At 33.5% G+C, this 15959-nt stretch overlaps 1 protein-coding gene across 12 annotated transcripts in view; it reads right to left on the bottom strand.

Annotated features, from left to right (window-relative positions):
* RELCH (RAB11 binding and LisH domain, coiled-coil and HEAT repeat containing) overlaps positions 1–15959 on the bottom strand; it is a 113231-nt gene that overhangs the window by 26351 nt on the left and 70921 nt on the right. For 8 of the 12 annotated variants that reach the window (XM_025997704.2, XM_025997706.2, XM_025997709.2 and 5 more), the window contains 7 exons: positions 15536–15692; positions 14666–14789; positions 12768–12816; positions 10662–10741; positions 6719–6825; positions 5650–5749; positions 621–703 (listed from right to left, as the gene is read on the bottom strand). In XM_025997704.2, the coding sequence (XP_025853489.1) occupies positions 621–703; positions 5650–5749; positions 6719–6825; positions 10662–10741; positions 12768–12816; positions 14666–14789; positions 15536–15692 (700 nt within the window). Of the gene's footprint in view, positions 1–47; positions 131–620; positions 704–5649; positions 5750–6718; positions 6826–10661; positions 10742–12767; positions 12817–14665; positions 14790–15535; positions 15693–15959 lie in introns of those variants that run through there. The other 4 variants (XM_072758035.1, XM_025997703.2, XM_025997705.2 and 1 more) reach the window with 2 other exon arrangements.

Raw genomic sequence — 15959 nt, 5'->3', positions numbered from 1 at the left:
CAAAAAGACAGACAGGATAACTTAAGGTCGCAGTCTGTGGAACTCACAATTCAGGATCACTGGACAAGGTAACAAGGGCCGGAGCAACCCGCTTGTCAACTAACGCTTCACTCATGCCTCGAAGAGTCAGCTGTAAACCAGTCAACATGCAATAAAAAATGGTTTGGTAAACTGGAATGAGAACTGGGTTAGCTGTGACTGAGGATGGGCAGGCAGACTCATTGGTCTTTCTCGGTTTAGTCACCCACATGAGACATTAAAATGTTAAGCCTTTGGTTCATGCCACTATACTTACTGGTAACAACATGTTAGTGAGATTAGAAGAGCATCCTTTCTTGGCCTGGAAGAAATAGTCCATCAGCATATTTTAAGTTTTGGAAATGTTTATTGAGAATACTATTAATGTATTATTTTCATATATGGCCTCCAAATGTGACAGTCGACATAAAAAAAAGATACATGAACAGTATGATGAAGTTTAAAATCAAGTGAACATAATCCAATATTGTTATTTTAAAGAGATAAATATATTCTTTAAAGAATTTAAAAGCTGATGGTTATTTCTTGACAGGCACATTTTGAAAGGGATGCTGAATGTAAAAGGCAGGGATGACACTTACATTTCAGGGTCACTGGAGAGAGTAATGAGAGCAGGAACAACCCTCTGAGCTACCAGAGTTTCATTCACCCCCTTCACCAACAGCTGATTGGCCAACACAGGGGGGATTCACAGGTGATGCATGGAAAGAGCAAACAGTGCCACGGGAAGAAGGAAGGAACAACCAAGAGAAAGAGAGAAAACGCAAAACCAAAATTAGAAGCTAAGCAAATACTGCTACTAGAGTGCTTTATAAAGGCAGAGAATGCTTAGCAGGGAAATAAAGCTTAAATAGCCTAGCAGTCTATGAAAAGAGTTTGTAACCAATTTGTTAGCAGTTTGTACTTTTGGTCAAAGTCTCCATGCAATTTCTGTGTTCAATGAAATGCAATTTAAAAGAAAGCTTTTCTTCTTTCTTTCCTTCTTTCTTTCTTTCTTTCTTTCTAACTAAATATATATATATATATGTATATATATATATATGTATATGTATATATATATATTTTCTGGGTTGTATGGTTAAATTTATTGAAATACATCTCGAGTCATTTTATTATGACCAAGAAGGTACAAACTGGACTGTTTTTAAACCAAATTCAAATGGCTAGCAACTACCACTAAACTGCTTCTGATTGTTCTATTGCAAGTCAACTTAAAAATCCAGGACAATTCCCAACCTTTTACATCACAGAGCTTTCTCTTTTGAAGTACAGAGACATAATGCAGCCTAAATGGAAAGTATTACATGTGGGAATTAGACCTGGGTTCAGACTCTAGCTCTCCACTTATCAGCCACGTGGCCTTAGATGTATCACATAATCTCTTGAAACTCAGTTTTCTCATCTGAACGTGGTGATAGTAATCTATCTTAAAGGATCGTTGTGCTACCACCACACATAATATACCTAAATACTGTGTCTGACAAAGATTAGGTATTCAAGAAATGTGAGTTTAATTATTATGAATGCTCCATGGATTTAAGATTTAGGAGATATTTGAAAGAAGAAATTATTAATTAAAAAATTGTTTTGGCTGGTCCAAGTAGTTAACATTTACAGTTTGTTGTTTTGCATTTCTCTAAAAGCTGAAATGAATGAGAAAACAAATACGATAAGCACAGACCTATTTCTATAATCCAATGATAAAATAATTCATTTAGCAACCAACCCTAAATCTAGAAGAGGCCAATACTGAGCAGTATACATTTTGTTTTTAAAAGGGCAAGAGCTTAATCCTATATTCTGAATTTCAGAATTTAAAAACAGATTAATCCTATAGCCAATCAATCTGTTCACCTTGTAATGGATCTAGGCCTCACGGAAGATGGAAGATGCCGTGGAATTTTTAATAACAAAAAACACAACCTTATGTGTGTGTTAACACATTTCTTCCCACATATCTATCATATCAGGGACAGGAGAGCTCACTTTATGTAGGATTCTTAGTTTGACAATAAGATGTCATATAATGTTATATAATAACATTATAGATGTCAAGCAGAAAGAAAGGGGAAAGAAGTTCAAATACTGTTAAATAAAACTTTCTTCTCTGTACTGCTTTATAAATAAGATAGCTTAGATCCAAATCAGTAAAGTGTATCTCAAAGTGCCTGCTACCTTATGCAGCCAAAAAGCATTTAAGAAGAAAAAGAAGGGATAATCTAGGGAACAAGTTAATTTTTCACTGCTCTGCATTAAAAAAAAATTTTTTTTAAAGATTTTATTTATTTATGAGAGACATGGAGAGAGGCAGAGACACAGGCAGAGGGAGAAGGGGAGCCTGATATGGGACTTGATCCTGGGACTCTGGGATCATGCCCTGAGCCAAAGGCAGAGACGCTCAACTGCTGAGCCACCCAGGCATCCCTGCTCTGCATTTTTTTAAAAAAGATTTTATTTATTTATTCATGTGAGAGACACACACACACATAGAGAGAGAGAGAGAGAGAGAGAGAGAGAAAGAGAGAGAAAGAGAGAGAGGTAGAGACACAGGCAGAGGGAGAAGCAGGCTCCACACAGGGAGCCTGATGCGGAACTCGATCCCAGGACTCCAGGATCACGCCCTGGGCTGAAGACAGGCGCCTAACCGCTGACCAACCCAGGGATTCCCCCTTGCTCTGCATTTTTAAGTGTAATTTCTTTATTAAGTTGGAAAGCCAAAAAGCAAAATTTAAGAGCTACTGATAATTATACATTTTACATAAAATGTATCATTTGATTGTTAAAACTAAGTACAATTATTACCAATATTTTAACGCGAAGAAATGAAGCCTTGGGGAAATTAAGTAATTTGTCTGGGGTTTTGGAGGCAATAGGCAGAGTTAGAAAACAAACTCAGTCACATCCCTTTCAGAGCCCCAGCCATCTTTGAGTTGGCTACTGTTACATGCTTAGCATCTTTATGAGGATTCATTACATGAAGTTTTTTTCTGTACGTTCTGGGAAATCCATTATGTTATATGATCAGGTTTCCTTAAAAATCAATTTAAATAACAATTTGCTACTTCAAAAAGTAACATACTGCCTCTTACTTAATTAGAATGATATGATTGACTGGGTTTCCCCTTTTTGTCCTGCTGTATGAAAACTTAGAGCTACATTTAGCATTCATTTTTATTAAATATCTCTTATTATGTTCCTGTTATGTTCCAATTCTCAGTTACTTCTCAACAGTTTCTGGTCTCACATTAAAAATTTTCTTTTATTATAAATGGCCTGGTTTCTATGTTTTTATTTTGAATTAATTCACTGCGGGTGGGGGGAAGCAGGCATAATTTTATGTTATAGAATATTAGTATAAAAAAACCTTACAAAACATTCTTATTCTTTTAGTATCATCTTGTTCAAAATGAGGATCATTGACAAAAAGGTAACTTTATTGTTTTTTAAGATTTATTTTACATAGTGAGAATGAGCAGGGTGAGAGAGACAAAGGGAGAATGTGAGTGAGTATCCTCAAGCCGACAGCCATTGAGACTGGAGCCCGATATGGGGGTCATCACAGGGGTTGATCCCAGAACCCTGAGATCATGACCTGAGCTGCAATCAACTGACAGAGCCACCCAGGTGCCTCCAAAAGTAACTTTAATTTTTTCTACTAATGACTTTTACTGGTATGATCACTGAAAATTTTTTATCATAAATGAGTTTGAAAAAATATAGAAACAAATCCATCTCTCAAATTGGACTCAGAAGTTCATAATCAACCTGAAAGAACACTGAAAACTGCTGGAGCACAGGCAAAGTTTCCAACTCAGCACTGACTGCAAATATAGAAACCAAAACCAGACAAATGCCACATATGAGAAATAACCCCCCAAAAATAAAAATGATATTTCATTTTATTTATTTAAATTATTTTCAGTTATATGGTATGCTTTTCCAGTGCATACATAATTTGAAAAAAAAGTTTAAGAGAAAGAAGTAGCTTTTAAGCTCTTAGAATAAATCCTATGAAAAGAATATATTAAAGACATAGTTTTTTACATAAAGGTAAACTTTTTTCTTTCATGGATGACTTTTTCAGCATACTGAATAATGAAAAATTATTTATACTCACAAGGAACTTTTACTACAGAAGGAAACTGAATTGTTAATTTGGCATTCACCTTGACAAAGAACACCTGATTATAGTTTTTTTTTAAATCAAATAGATATAATAACTGAGGAAGTAACATGGTCAGAGGATGCTCAACCTTCTGGTAAGACTGAAATTTTCTTTTGATTTCACAAATGCATGTTATATATTTAGAAGTTCTGGAAGATAAACATTTTAAAAGTACCAGTGCCCTGTTCTTCAAATGGCAATTTATCTTAAATTACGGAAAAATTCTGAAGTTCAGGAAAAATTATCCAAAGCACTGAATTATCCAATTCCTTTTATGGAAATAGATACTTTAAGGTATTTTAAGAATCACATGCCTATCAGGGATAATTTTAGCTTGGATAAATATATGTTTCCTAAACTATATATTATTTTGTGAAATAGCAGCATGATAAAAAAAAGTGATGATAGCTAACATTTATTTAGTTCTTATTATGTGCCAGACACGGTTTTAAGAATTTTACAAGCAGGCACCACGCAGGGAGCCCGATGTGGGACTCGATCCTGGGTCTCCAGGATCACGCCCCTGGCTGCAGGCAGCGCCAAACCGCTGCGCCACCGGGGCTGCCCCATTTTGTATTAACAAACATCCTTTGAGATGGATACTTATTATCACCTTCATTGTGTAGATGAGGAAACCAAGGCACAGAGAAGTTTGAATTTGCCACTAAGTGGTAAAGACAGACACTGAACCCAGGCAGTCAGGCTCTATGGTAAGGTTAAACAGCAACAAGAAACACTCTACATCAATTTTAGCCTTCATATACAAGTTCCAGAAATAGAAATTAATCAATAAACAGATGAATACATAAATTAATCAAGTAGGCTATGGAATCATTTCCTCTATGATAGAGATTTTGATTTTCAAAAGACAGGCATTTCAATTTCACACTTAACTTGGGTAGGTGGCAATTTAAGAAAATCTAGTTAAACTAGATTTTCTCTCTTAGTGTCTGTGGGCAGTTAATGTATAGAAATGTTATTCTAGATATGATATGTGAGGAAATAATCAAATAGAACTAATCAAAAAGTATTTCCATATTTCCAATAATTTTTTAATGTTGTTCATGAATCCAACCATAATTTACAACTTTAGATATATCTTATATTGTTTTAGTTTATTTTAGTAGCCATTTTATCTCAATAAATAGAAAAGTATAGTCAGAAAGATTTATATAGGATGGAAATTAAAATAAGACTTAAAAGAAAATTTGAGAAATAGACTGATAATAGAATGACATCCAAGGAACCAATAAGGCTAGAAAACATTCTTAAATATATCAAAGCTAAATTTCTGCCCCATCACACAGTACACAACTAGATATTGTTTACTGGCATAAAATATACATCAACGTAACAGTATGCAAAGACTTTTTAAGGAAACATTCCCTTCTTCTTCTAAACACAATCATTATAATCTTTACTGAGAGAAGCCTTTGTTTACATACCTCAAACATTCTAGCAGCAGTACATCTCACAAGTGCTGAAGTATGGACAACACCATACCATAAAACAGTTAACAATAACTCATGGTAGGCTGGATTTGCACTGAAAGAAAAAACTCAGTGTTAAAAGTGAGAGCCACATGCCTTACTGGTGTACTGAAGAATACTACATTTACAAGTAATGTTAATGATAAAAATATTGGCAAAACATATGAAATTCTCTGCATAGGTTTAATAGGTTACATCCAAGATTCTTTAAAAAAGGAAGCCACCTTACAAAGCTACAAACTTTTAGCATATTCGAGAATTATATTTTTAGGCTCTATAAACTACAATTATGACAGAAATTTCAACTCTTGAATAGTATAAAAAGTAAAATAAAAAAAAAAAAAGAAAAACAAAATTTACCTAGGAGGAAAAAAAGAACATTGGACTAAGAGTCAGATGGGTAAGTTACATCCTCTGTGGGGCTTAATTTCTACATCTACAAAAACTGGGGAAGCACTATGTGTTCTACTTATGCCATATGTTTATTGTAGGATCAAAGCAGATCAACTCAAATCATCTATATGGAAAGATAAGTTGGCTGTGAAGCCTATCCAAACACAAGATTATATTAAGTGCAGAAGCCCGTTTTCAGTAAAGACAGAAATAAAACAACAATAGCAGCTAAATGATGTGATTATAAGCAGGATTAGGCAAATCAAATGGGACAGAAAAAGGAGCTTAATGAACTGGCTCTCACTTTGGGCTCCTTTTTCAGTTTGAATTTTCAGTAGAAAACTAAATTTTCTTCAAATCTAAACTTTATTTCTCTAACTGCTTCAAATAAAACATGTCTGTCCTCTTTCTCCCACTCTTTTATTACAACGTGTTGATTACAAAGTATTAAGAATGTACAAATAAGCAAAATCAAAATCCAAACTCAAAACAAACAAAAATCTTAGGCCTTAAACCAAAATATTTGGTGTGTATGCCAATATTTTTAGATTCAAACTATGTATTCTATAAATCCAATTTTAAACTCTATATGAGTAATAATAAAAAAAAAACTATAAGCTATTATTTTTACCCCAGTTCCACAAAAGAAGCCTTCAAGCTATCAAGAGGAGCGTGAGATAATGAAAGCAGGGTCATTACATCTTCTAAGAATCCAACTAACAGTTTTCGGTCTTCTTCCTACAGAGGATAAAGACTGATAATAAATTTCTAAGAAATTAATTAGAACTCAAATAATAATTTCCTACCTATAGTTAGAAAATTTTACCAAACACAGGGAAATATCCAGTCTTAGAAGCATTTTAATTAAAGATATTTATTAAGCATATCTATGACCACAATGGTATGAGGACAAAGACTACCTTGATTCATAGATTTAGACCAGTACTGTCCAATATGGTAGCCACTCACTACATGTGGTTATTTATATTTAAATTTAGATTAAAAATTAAGTACAATGAAAGATTCAGTTCCTTAGTAGCACTAGTTACAATTCAAGTGCTTAATTAATAGCCACATGTGGCTAGTGGTTTCTTTATTGGACAGCTCAGATATAGATTATATCTGCTATTGCAGAAAATTTTATTAGACAGTCCTGCTTTAAAACATAAAAAGGTATATATATTCTTTATTAAAACTTATCCTTACCAAATTTAGTTCTCATTAATTTTCATACTAAATACTTAAATACAAATTAGTAAAAGTTATCTTCCTAAGAGAAAATCTGTTTTCAAAAAATTATCTTTGCAATGTCTTAGTGGTCAGAAGCTACATGCTTGTTGAAATGTACACTACTGTGTGTCTAAAAGAAATAGTCACATCCTGGACTTAAAAAATAATCTATATTTTCAAACTTTAATAAACCATTATTTGCATAATCAGAAAACACTTTTTTCTTGTATCATATTCTATCTAGAATATATTAATAAAATAAACTTTATTTATTTTTTTAAATATTTTGTTTCTTTATTTGAGAGAGAGAAAGACTGAGAGCAAGAGGGAAAGAGAGAACAAGGAGGGGGAGGGGCAGAGGGAGAGACTCCCTCTCAACACAGGGCTCTGTCCCAGGACCCTGAGATCATAACCTGAGCTGAAGGCAGACGCTCAACTGACTGAGCCACCCTAGGTGCCCCAAATAAATTTGACTATAGAAACTTGTGAAGAAAATGTCAGTTACATTAGAAACATTAAAAAAAAAAAAAAACCCGTATGTTAAATTAACCTGAATTTATAAAGGAAGGGAAACTGACATTCTATCACAAAACAAATGTATAAATAAATTAGAGGAAAGTTTTCTGTTATTAGGGATGTATTAGGTCAACAATAAATAGCTTCTGAATATTAATAAATAGGTCTATGAAGAATACTGGATTGCCACCTACCATTTTTTTTTAAATATATAATCAGATTCATTTAGAAGGAATACAGGATTGACAAAAGTAATGATCAGCATGAACAATGAGAGCAGTTTTAGAACATGATTGTACTTAATGTAAAGCTTATTAGGACACTGACACACTAGCATCAGAGCAATGATGGAAGAGATTTTACTCAATTTTAGTTGCCTAATATATCAAAAACAAAGTATACAAAGAATTGGAAAACAAATAGTTAACCTGACAAACCTAAAGTGTGAGATAAGAGCTAGGAAATATTTTTCTAAATGAGTAGAGATTCTTCTAACTTGAAATTTTAGTATAATCCATTTTCTCGGGATCCCTGGGTGGCGCAGCGGTTTGGCGCCTGCCTTTGGCCCAGGGCGCGATCCTGGAGACCCCGGATCGAATCCCACATCAGGCTCCCGGTGCATGGAGCCTGCTTCTTGCTCTGCCTATGTCTCTGCCTCTCTCTCTCTCTCTCTGTGACTATCATAAAAAAAAAAAAAAAAATAATAATCCTATTTCTCATTTTTGGAACCTCAAGACAAAAAATAGTTTTTGTTTACTAAAGCAAACAGGGCAGTGATTTGCTCTAAGAGAAAATTTTGTTTAGTAAGAAAAAATTCTTTTAAAGATTTTATTTATTTATTTGAGAGAGAGAGAGAGCGAGCGAGCATGAACATGCATGAACAGTGGGGAGGGACAGAGAGAGAGGGAAGAGCAGGATCCCTGCTGAGCAGGGAGCCCAATGCAGGGCAGGACCCTGAGATCATGATCTGAGCCAAAGGCAGATGCTTAATAGACTGAGCCACCCAGGTACTCTGTTTAGTAAGAGAAACATTAACTGCTGGTATGTGCTTCCTAAAATAAGTAACTCTGGAAGTCTATGAAAGCTACCTCAATTCACATTTTGTAACTAGTTGAGAAGTTCTTATTTCTTTAGATATTGGAACTTCATACAGTGACTCACAGACTTTTTCATTTATTTGACAAATCTGAGGGCTTTGCATAAGGTAAATCTTGTATTTGGCACTTTATGATGTTTTAAAATACTATTTATTGTCAAAATCAACATACTAACCAAACTTCCAGAGGTTAAAGAGAGAAAAAACTGATCTGACACTATGCTAGTACAGCTTTCAAAATTAAAGAGAGTGGAAAATGGTACACATACTATTGTGTCTGGCAATATGCTGAGATTTAATCTCCATGAATTGAAGAACAACAATACAGACAATCTATTAAGGCTACATGACAAAACATCTTACACACAGGGATATTCTGTGAATATTCATATTCTGAGGCAGTCTTTGAAACTAGTGTAGAAATGTTTAAAGGAATATTGTGCTACTTTCACAGAATTAGAACTTCTCTTACAAGGTATGTGTTACTGTAGGAGTAGATTTTAAAATTGTACGACGACTCAAATCTACTTTGGAAGAAGAGTGCAGTAAGATTTGTTACACTTTGAATTCAAAGGGCAAAAGAAACCTTAGGTAGTAATAGGGAAAAACTCAGGAAAAAAGGTTTTCCTCTTTCATTCTTACACTCTAATTTCTATTTACTTATTTAAAAGTAATCTCTACATCCAATGTGGGGCTTGAACTCATGATCCTTAGATCAAGAGTCACATGCTCTACTGACTGAATCAGCTGGTACCTGTCACATTCGAATTTCTAAAAATGCTTTATCAGGAACCCATACTTTTTCACCTAACTGGTGGGAGTGCCTCTTACTTAAAAATGCTTGGTATACTTTAATATAATATCATGTATTATTTCCTTAAAATAAGGTGGAGTGTGGTAGTCTGTTATACTGGTGAACCCCAATGAACTATACCTCCTAGTTCACACTCTTGTTTAGTTCCCATCTCTTGAATTTGGGCTGGGCCTGTAATTTGCTATAACCAAGAGAAGACAAGAGCTGTGCTAATTTCAGGCCTAAGCCCTAGCTGAGCAGATACTGCTTTCTTGCACTCTTAGGAGCCCTGAGCCACCATGTATTAAGTCTGGCTCTGCTGCTCCAGAGGTCCTATGGAGAGAGAGAAGCCCGAAGACTACATGGAGATGGAAGCTCAGTCACCCTAGCTGACCTCCCTTCTAACCAAAAAGTTGAATGCAACAACATGAATGACCACCAGCAAGGCCACAAGAGAGGCTAAGCTGAGCAAAGCCCATGAGCAAATAAAAGGGTTATAATAAGCCATTATGTTTTTGGGTAATTTATTATGCAATAACAATTAAGAAAAATAAAGTATTATTAAAAGGAACTTTGCTAAAGATGATAAGAGTATAGTATTCTACAATGTTTTGTAATTTGCTCCACCAAACACATATGTTTTGTTTGTTGTTTACTTACGGAAAATTAGTCCTGAAACAAAATGAAACTTTACTAAGTAAGTGTAATCTAACACTTCTAACAAAATATCAATAAGGACACCATCTATAAATGTATTTATTCAATGCAGTTTTACTCGGAGACTTAAATATATTCTCCACTATAAATTACTTATTGAATAAGACAAATACATAAATTTTATTTTCCTTTATGGGTAACATTTTCACTTGTACACAAATTAAAAAGGCATTTAGAATGATATTTCTAAATCATTTCTAGTAAAAGGACTTTTCCCCTTACCTGAATATAACATGTAAGGACTCCCGTTGCATAAATGGGGACAGTAGCTTTAGTGAGGACCCCATTTCCTGCTGAGGAATCTAAAATCATTAAAATAATTTTAAAAGTCTGAGTATATTTTAAACATAAAGCAAAAAGTTACAATGCCAATTATATTTAAAATTCCAACAGTTACAAGGTTTACACATAAATATCATCATTACTCTGGAAAATAATTTTGATTAAAGTATCCAATGGTTTTTGTAAAACTACAACTTAATATTTTTATAAAGCTGTTAGCATAAACATTTTTGATAGATGGGAAAGAACTTTAATAATCAAAATGAGATGCTATACTTCCATTTCCATACTTAGAAATCAGGGCTTTCTTAAAGTCTCACAAGTGCCTGTCTGTGTAAGCGGGTCTACTTAAATTTTTATACTTTCAATTTATAGTATTCAGTAAAACGTAAAGATACTCAGATAAAAGGAGACACCTAGATATAATATTATTTAATCCGCTTCTAGATATGTGATACTACCTAATTTCTAGTAGTATTCTGGTTCTAGAGACCCTCCTGCATTTATAGGGATTTTCAGTCAAATAACTTCAATTATTTCCAATGGGAAAATTTGGGCTAAAGCAGCAGAAGAGGGGAAAGCATTTAATCACAGGAGAGTATCCTGTGGCTACTGTAAAATAGGAGATAAATTCACCTGTAGATGATTTCAAAAAAGCAATTCTAGAGATGACATGACATTATAGCACCAACATCTGGTCTAGCTTATTGTTCTGTAGGCACTAAGTGCTTTATATTTACTTTTATGTACCCCCCCAAATTTTTTATTCCTTTTTTCTCTTTTTTTCCAATGGTTTCAAATTCTTTTCAGAAAGTAGTAATATAAAGAAATTTAACTAACTGCCCTGAAGGAATTATAGCAAAAAACAAAGTTCCATTTTCACATTAATTAGTCTCTGAGATTTGTTTATTCTCTTAATAAGAGCTTTTTTGGGGGGGGGGGGAATGATGATATTGGCTGAGTGTGGCTATTGGTATTCGAGAGTTAAATCTCAGGTTAGGAAATAAGCTTAAATTGGATTCATAGATACAAACTATATGTACAGGGATTAATAATCTCTTCCTACATGAACAGCTAAACATTCAGAGCTAACTGAATAATTCTAACAGCTGTCAGTTTCTAAAATATGTAAGTATTCTTCACTAATTTATCATCAGAATTAATAACCAAATAGATAATACCAACTATTAGGCGTTCTAAACATTAACTCTTTAAAATAAAAATTTTAGAAAGCATTTGTCAAAAAAAAATCTCATCATGTTTCAAATATAAAAAGATTTATGTATTCATTTCTCTATCCCTGAGGATAGCCCAAGATGGAGTTTTCAAGATCACTCAAATCAAATCACTGAGATAGGAGTGGACTCAAATAAGAATTATCTATATATCCCAAATTAACCAAGTTAAAAACAAACAAACAAATGAAAAACAAAAAAAAGAAAGAAAGAGAAAAAGAGGGAGGTCATACATTTTCCTAACATCCACACAGAAATGAGTTCTTAGGCCAATGGTGCTATAACCAGACTTTTTTTTTTTTTTTTTAACATTTTTTAAAACTTAAATTCAATTTGCCAACATACTTCTGAAGTCAGATGAGTGAAAACTACCAAGAGAGGGGCTGCCCATTCAAGAATGTAGCTTCCATTTTAAAAACATATATGTATACCTTACATTATCTTCCACTATAGCTTTAATTTCAAAAGTTTTAAATAACTAATTATAAATTAGAGGTCCTTTATTTTACAATTTTCAGTATCTTGAATATACCACTCAAACCTACCAGGGTACAAATACTCAGTTTGAGAAACTCAGCCTTAGGTCGATTTGATCACAAGAAAAGTAGATATCTACAATCAAATTAACAAAAGTTAATCTCACTAAAATCTCAAAAGAGATTAGATGTGACAAAATTATAAAATCAAGAAATAAATTTTCCTTTTTACTTGTACTTGCTAGTCCATTTATGCAATTTGCATATAATGAATATAGTATTTTTCCTGAGTGAAGCGATTCAATTGTTTTTAAAAGTAGTAACAATGAACTTACCAATGTTTTCTTCAGACAGTCTTAAAATCTCCTGAAACTGAGGTTTTACCTAAGCAACCCAAAGGAAAGATCCAAAAAGTTTTAGGTCCAATGGATCAATTGATGATTAAGTAAATAAACATTTTACTACCACCACCACTACTACTACTACTAATTTTATTTATTTATTTAGCTTTACTACTACTACTATTACTACTATTTGTTTTATTTATTTATTTTGCTTTAAAGACCATTAGGGTGGTTAAAAATATAACAATTCCTAAGAGGCTTAGGATAAAATAAGAGTCAAGTTACTGAAAACACCTTTAGAGAAAAAACACTTTCAAAATCAATTCAAGTCAGTAAGTATTTTCTCGAGGGCCTTTGGTTTCCTTCACTAAATTAAACTAATTTCCAAGATGATTTTCAGTGTTTGAAATTACTATCTCCTAAAACTAACTTGATGACAGATTATTTAGGTAAATATTATAGGATTAGAAACACTTTTAAAAATTTGCTTAAAAGGAATAAAAAGGAAATTCCATTCATTTAAGGTATTCAAGAAGTAACATGTTCATCATGTAATATCCATCTGCTTAGATTTTTAACTTCCTTAAAATTTAAATTCAAACATCAAATGCAGAATTTAATTATAATTTAAGTTAGAGTAAATGCTTATTTCCATTTTTTATTATTAATATTACCACAGATTTCAGGCCACTAAAGCCAACCACTTACTGCTAAGTGCTAAAGCAGACTCTTATTACGACTACTCCTACTATTTTTTTTTCTAAGATAATAGCTATAATTTGCTTGCCAGTGTTGATACCAATAAAATCAAACTATATTTAATAATTAGAGGCTAGTGAAAAACATAAAATGATACTGTTTCTTCTACAGTGGCATCAAGGCCTAGTTTTTGCCCTCCTGCCGGCAGGCCAGGCATAACAACTTACATATACATATTCAACTTAAACTGCGGTGAAGCCCCTTGTTAAAAGATTAATCTACAGAATCATATTTATAGAACAAATTCTATATTTACAGAACTTCATTTTACACATACTGAGAATAAGCCCAGACAACTTAATTACTATAAATTACAAATATAATAACATTTAACATAATATCCATTTTCTGAATTTTATCCAGTCTGCAATACCAAACTATTTTGCTTTAAATGTTTCAATAACTACAAAGTAATAGTTAATAGTAAAGAGCTGAACAAAATTCTTACCTTTTAAACACCTTGATTAGCATCTGATTATATCAACTATATCTATGGTTTTTTTACTAATTAGGTCTCTAAAGAACTGTCTTAATAACATGCTAGCAAGACAAATGGATTAAATAGGAAATTGGGATCTAAGGACATTCTAGTTTTAATATCTAAAACTATTAAATAACCTGGATGTGTGAATGTGACAAACCATAGGGTTGCTAGCAACTGAAATACGCAGCATTAATCTCAAGTGTCCACGCTAGCCAAAGAGCTGGTATCCTCACAACAAGTCTTCTGGATAAACTACTTTGGTTCCACAATTGCCTGAAGTTTTGACCAAAGTGTGCTGAAAAAACACCCGCCCCAGAATCTGGGACAGATGGTAAAGCAGGAGAAGCATATCAGAGAACTGCAGCTGAGTTCCCTAACACTGACATGCTAGAAATATTCAAGACATCCACAGTGAGTAGATCTCATATCCAACTCTGGATATAAATTAAGTTTAGGCTAAATCATCTGAAAACCAATAAAGATAAGAATATTAGTGACTAGAATTTTCTTTTACTATCATAATTTTCTAAGATATTAAAAGATAATTAAAGGGCTCATGCTTTTATTTACTCTGTTACAGCATTAATTAACATATTACATTTCTATATCTCTTGCACATAAGAAAACACGGAATACAAATTTTTACCTTAGTGTTTGTAAAAATTTTGCCAAATGTCCGGCAAAGGCGCCAGAAAAATCTGGAGAATTCATGGACACAGGCAGTTGAAGTAACATTAATTTTGCCAACTATTTCTATAAGTTGTGGCAACCTAAATGTGAAAGGAAAGAAAAATAGGCAGGGGATACACATAAATTACTGTTTCCTTGCCAATTTCTGAAACAATGCAAATCTAACAACTTCTTGTTTTTCTTTTCTTTTCTTTTTTTTTTCTGTAAAGAAGGCTCCATGCCCAATGTGGAGCCCAACACGGGGCTTGAACTCACGACCCTGAAATTAAGACCTGAGCCGAGATCAAGAGTCAGATGCTTAACTGACTGAGCCACCCAGGCACCCATTGTTTTTTCATAGCTAGCAAAACTGCAAATCAAAGGAGTGGTTTGAAAAGGTTTTAAGTTTATATTCTACAAACCTCTTCTCTATTTATTGCTTGCCATAAAATAATGGAACCTTAATGGTAGCATTCTAACTATGGAGTTAATGAGACACAAATCACTGGATTTGATGCTTCACATAGGAGCTTGCCTAACATGGCAACTGTTTTAGCTTCAAAATGAAAATCTGGATGTAGTTTAAAATCCATCACCACTATTAGACAACAACAAGGCAGCTGACAGGTCCTTTTGACATAATAGAGCAGCACCATCCTCACAGATAAATAGCTACCTATCTAGTGTATAAATCTCCTCTCCTATAGAATTTTACCACAGATAATGCCAACTTATGTTTTGTTATATTTTTTATATTTTGTCCCTCAGTGCCAAGGTTAAACATAGTGAGCTATGTTCCATTTAACTTCTAGATGTGTACCAAATGAATATGGAGGCAGTAACTTACAATTGATTGACAACCCATAGTAAAGTCTCCCAGCCTGTTGTACCCTCGTGTTCCAGCTGGTAATCATAAAGTTGTAGTAGCACTGCCAATTGCTCACGACTTCCAATTATAGTAGATACATCTTGAAGAGGCGACATGGGCCGAGGGAACCTAGTCACTATAAATAAAAGAAGCAAAACAAATCATGTAAAAAATGGCAATTTGTGAAATTAGCTATTCTGTCAAAAGGAAACTCAGATTCTGCCTCTTGATATTTAATTAACTTATTATTATAAACTTCATCATTTTTATTTTTAAGTAGGCTCCATACTCAGTGTGAGAGCCCAATGTGGGGCTTGAACTCACTTGGGACTCTGATATCAAGGTCTGAGCTGATTTTAAGTGTCAGATGCTCACTCAACTGAGCCACCCAGGTGCCTCTAGC

The sequence above is a fragment of the Vulpes vulpes genome, chromosome 5 (genome assembly GCF_048418805.1).
Source record: "Vulpes vulpes isolate BD-2025 chromosome 5, VulVul3, whole genome shotgun sequence".
NCBI classification, from domain to species: domain Eukaryota; kingdom Metazoa; phylum Chordata; class Mammalia; order Carnivora; family Canidae; genus Vulpes; species Vulpes vulpes.
Note: the sequence above shows the minus strand (reverse complement) of the source record. Positions and strands in the feature narration are given on the sequence as shown.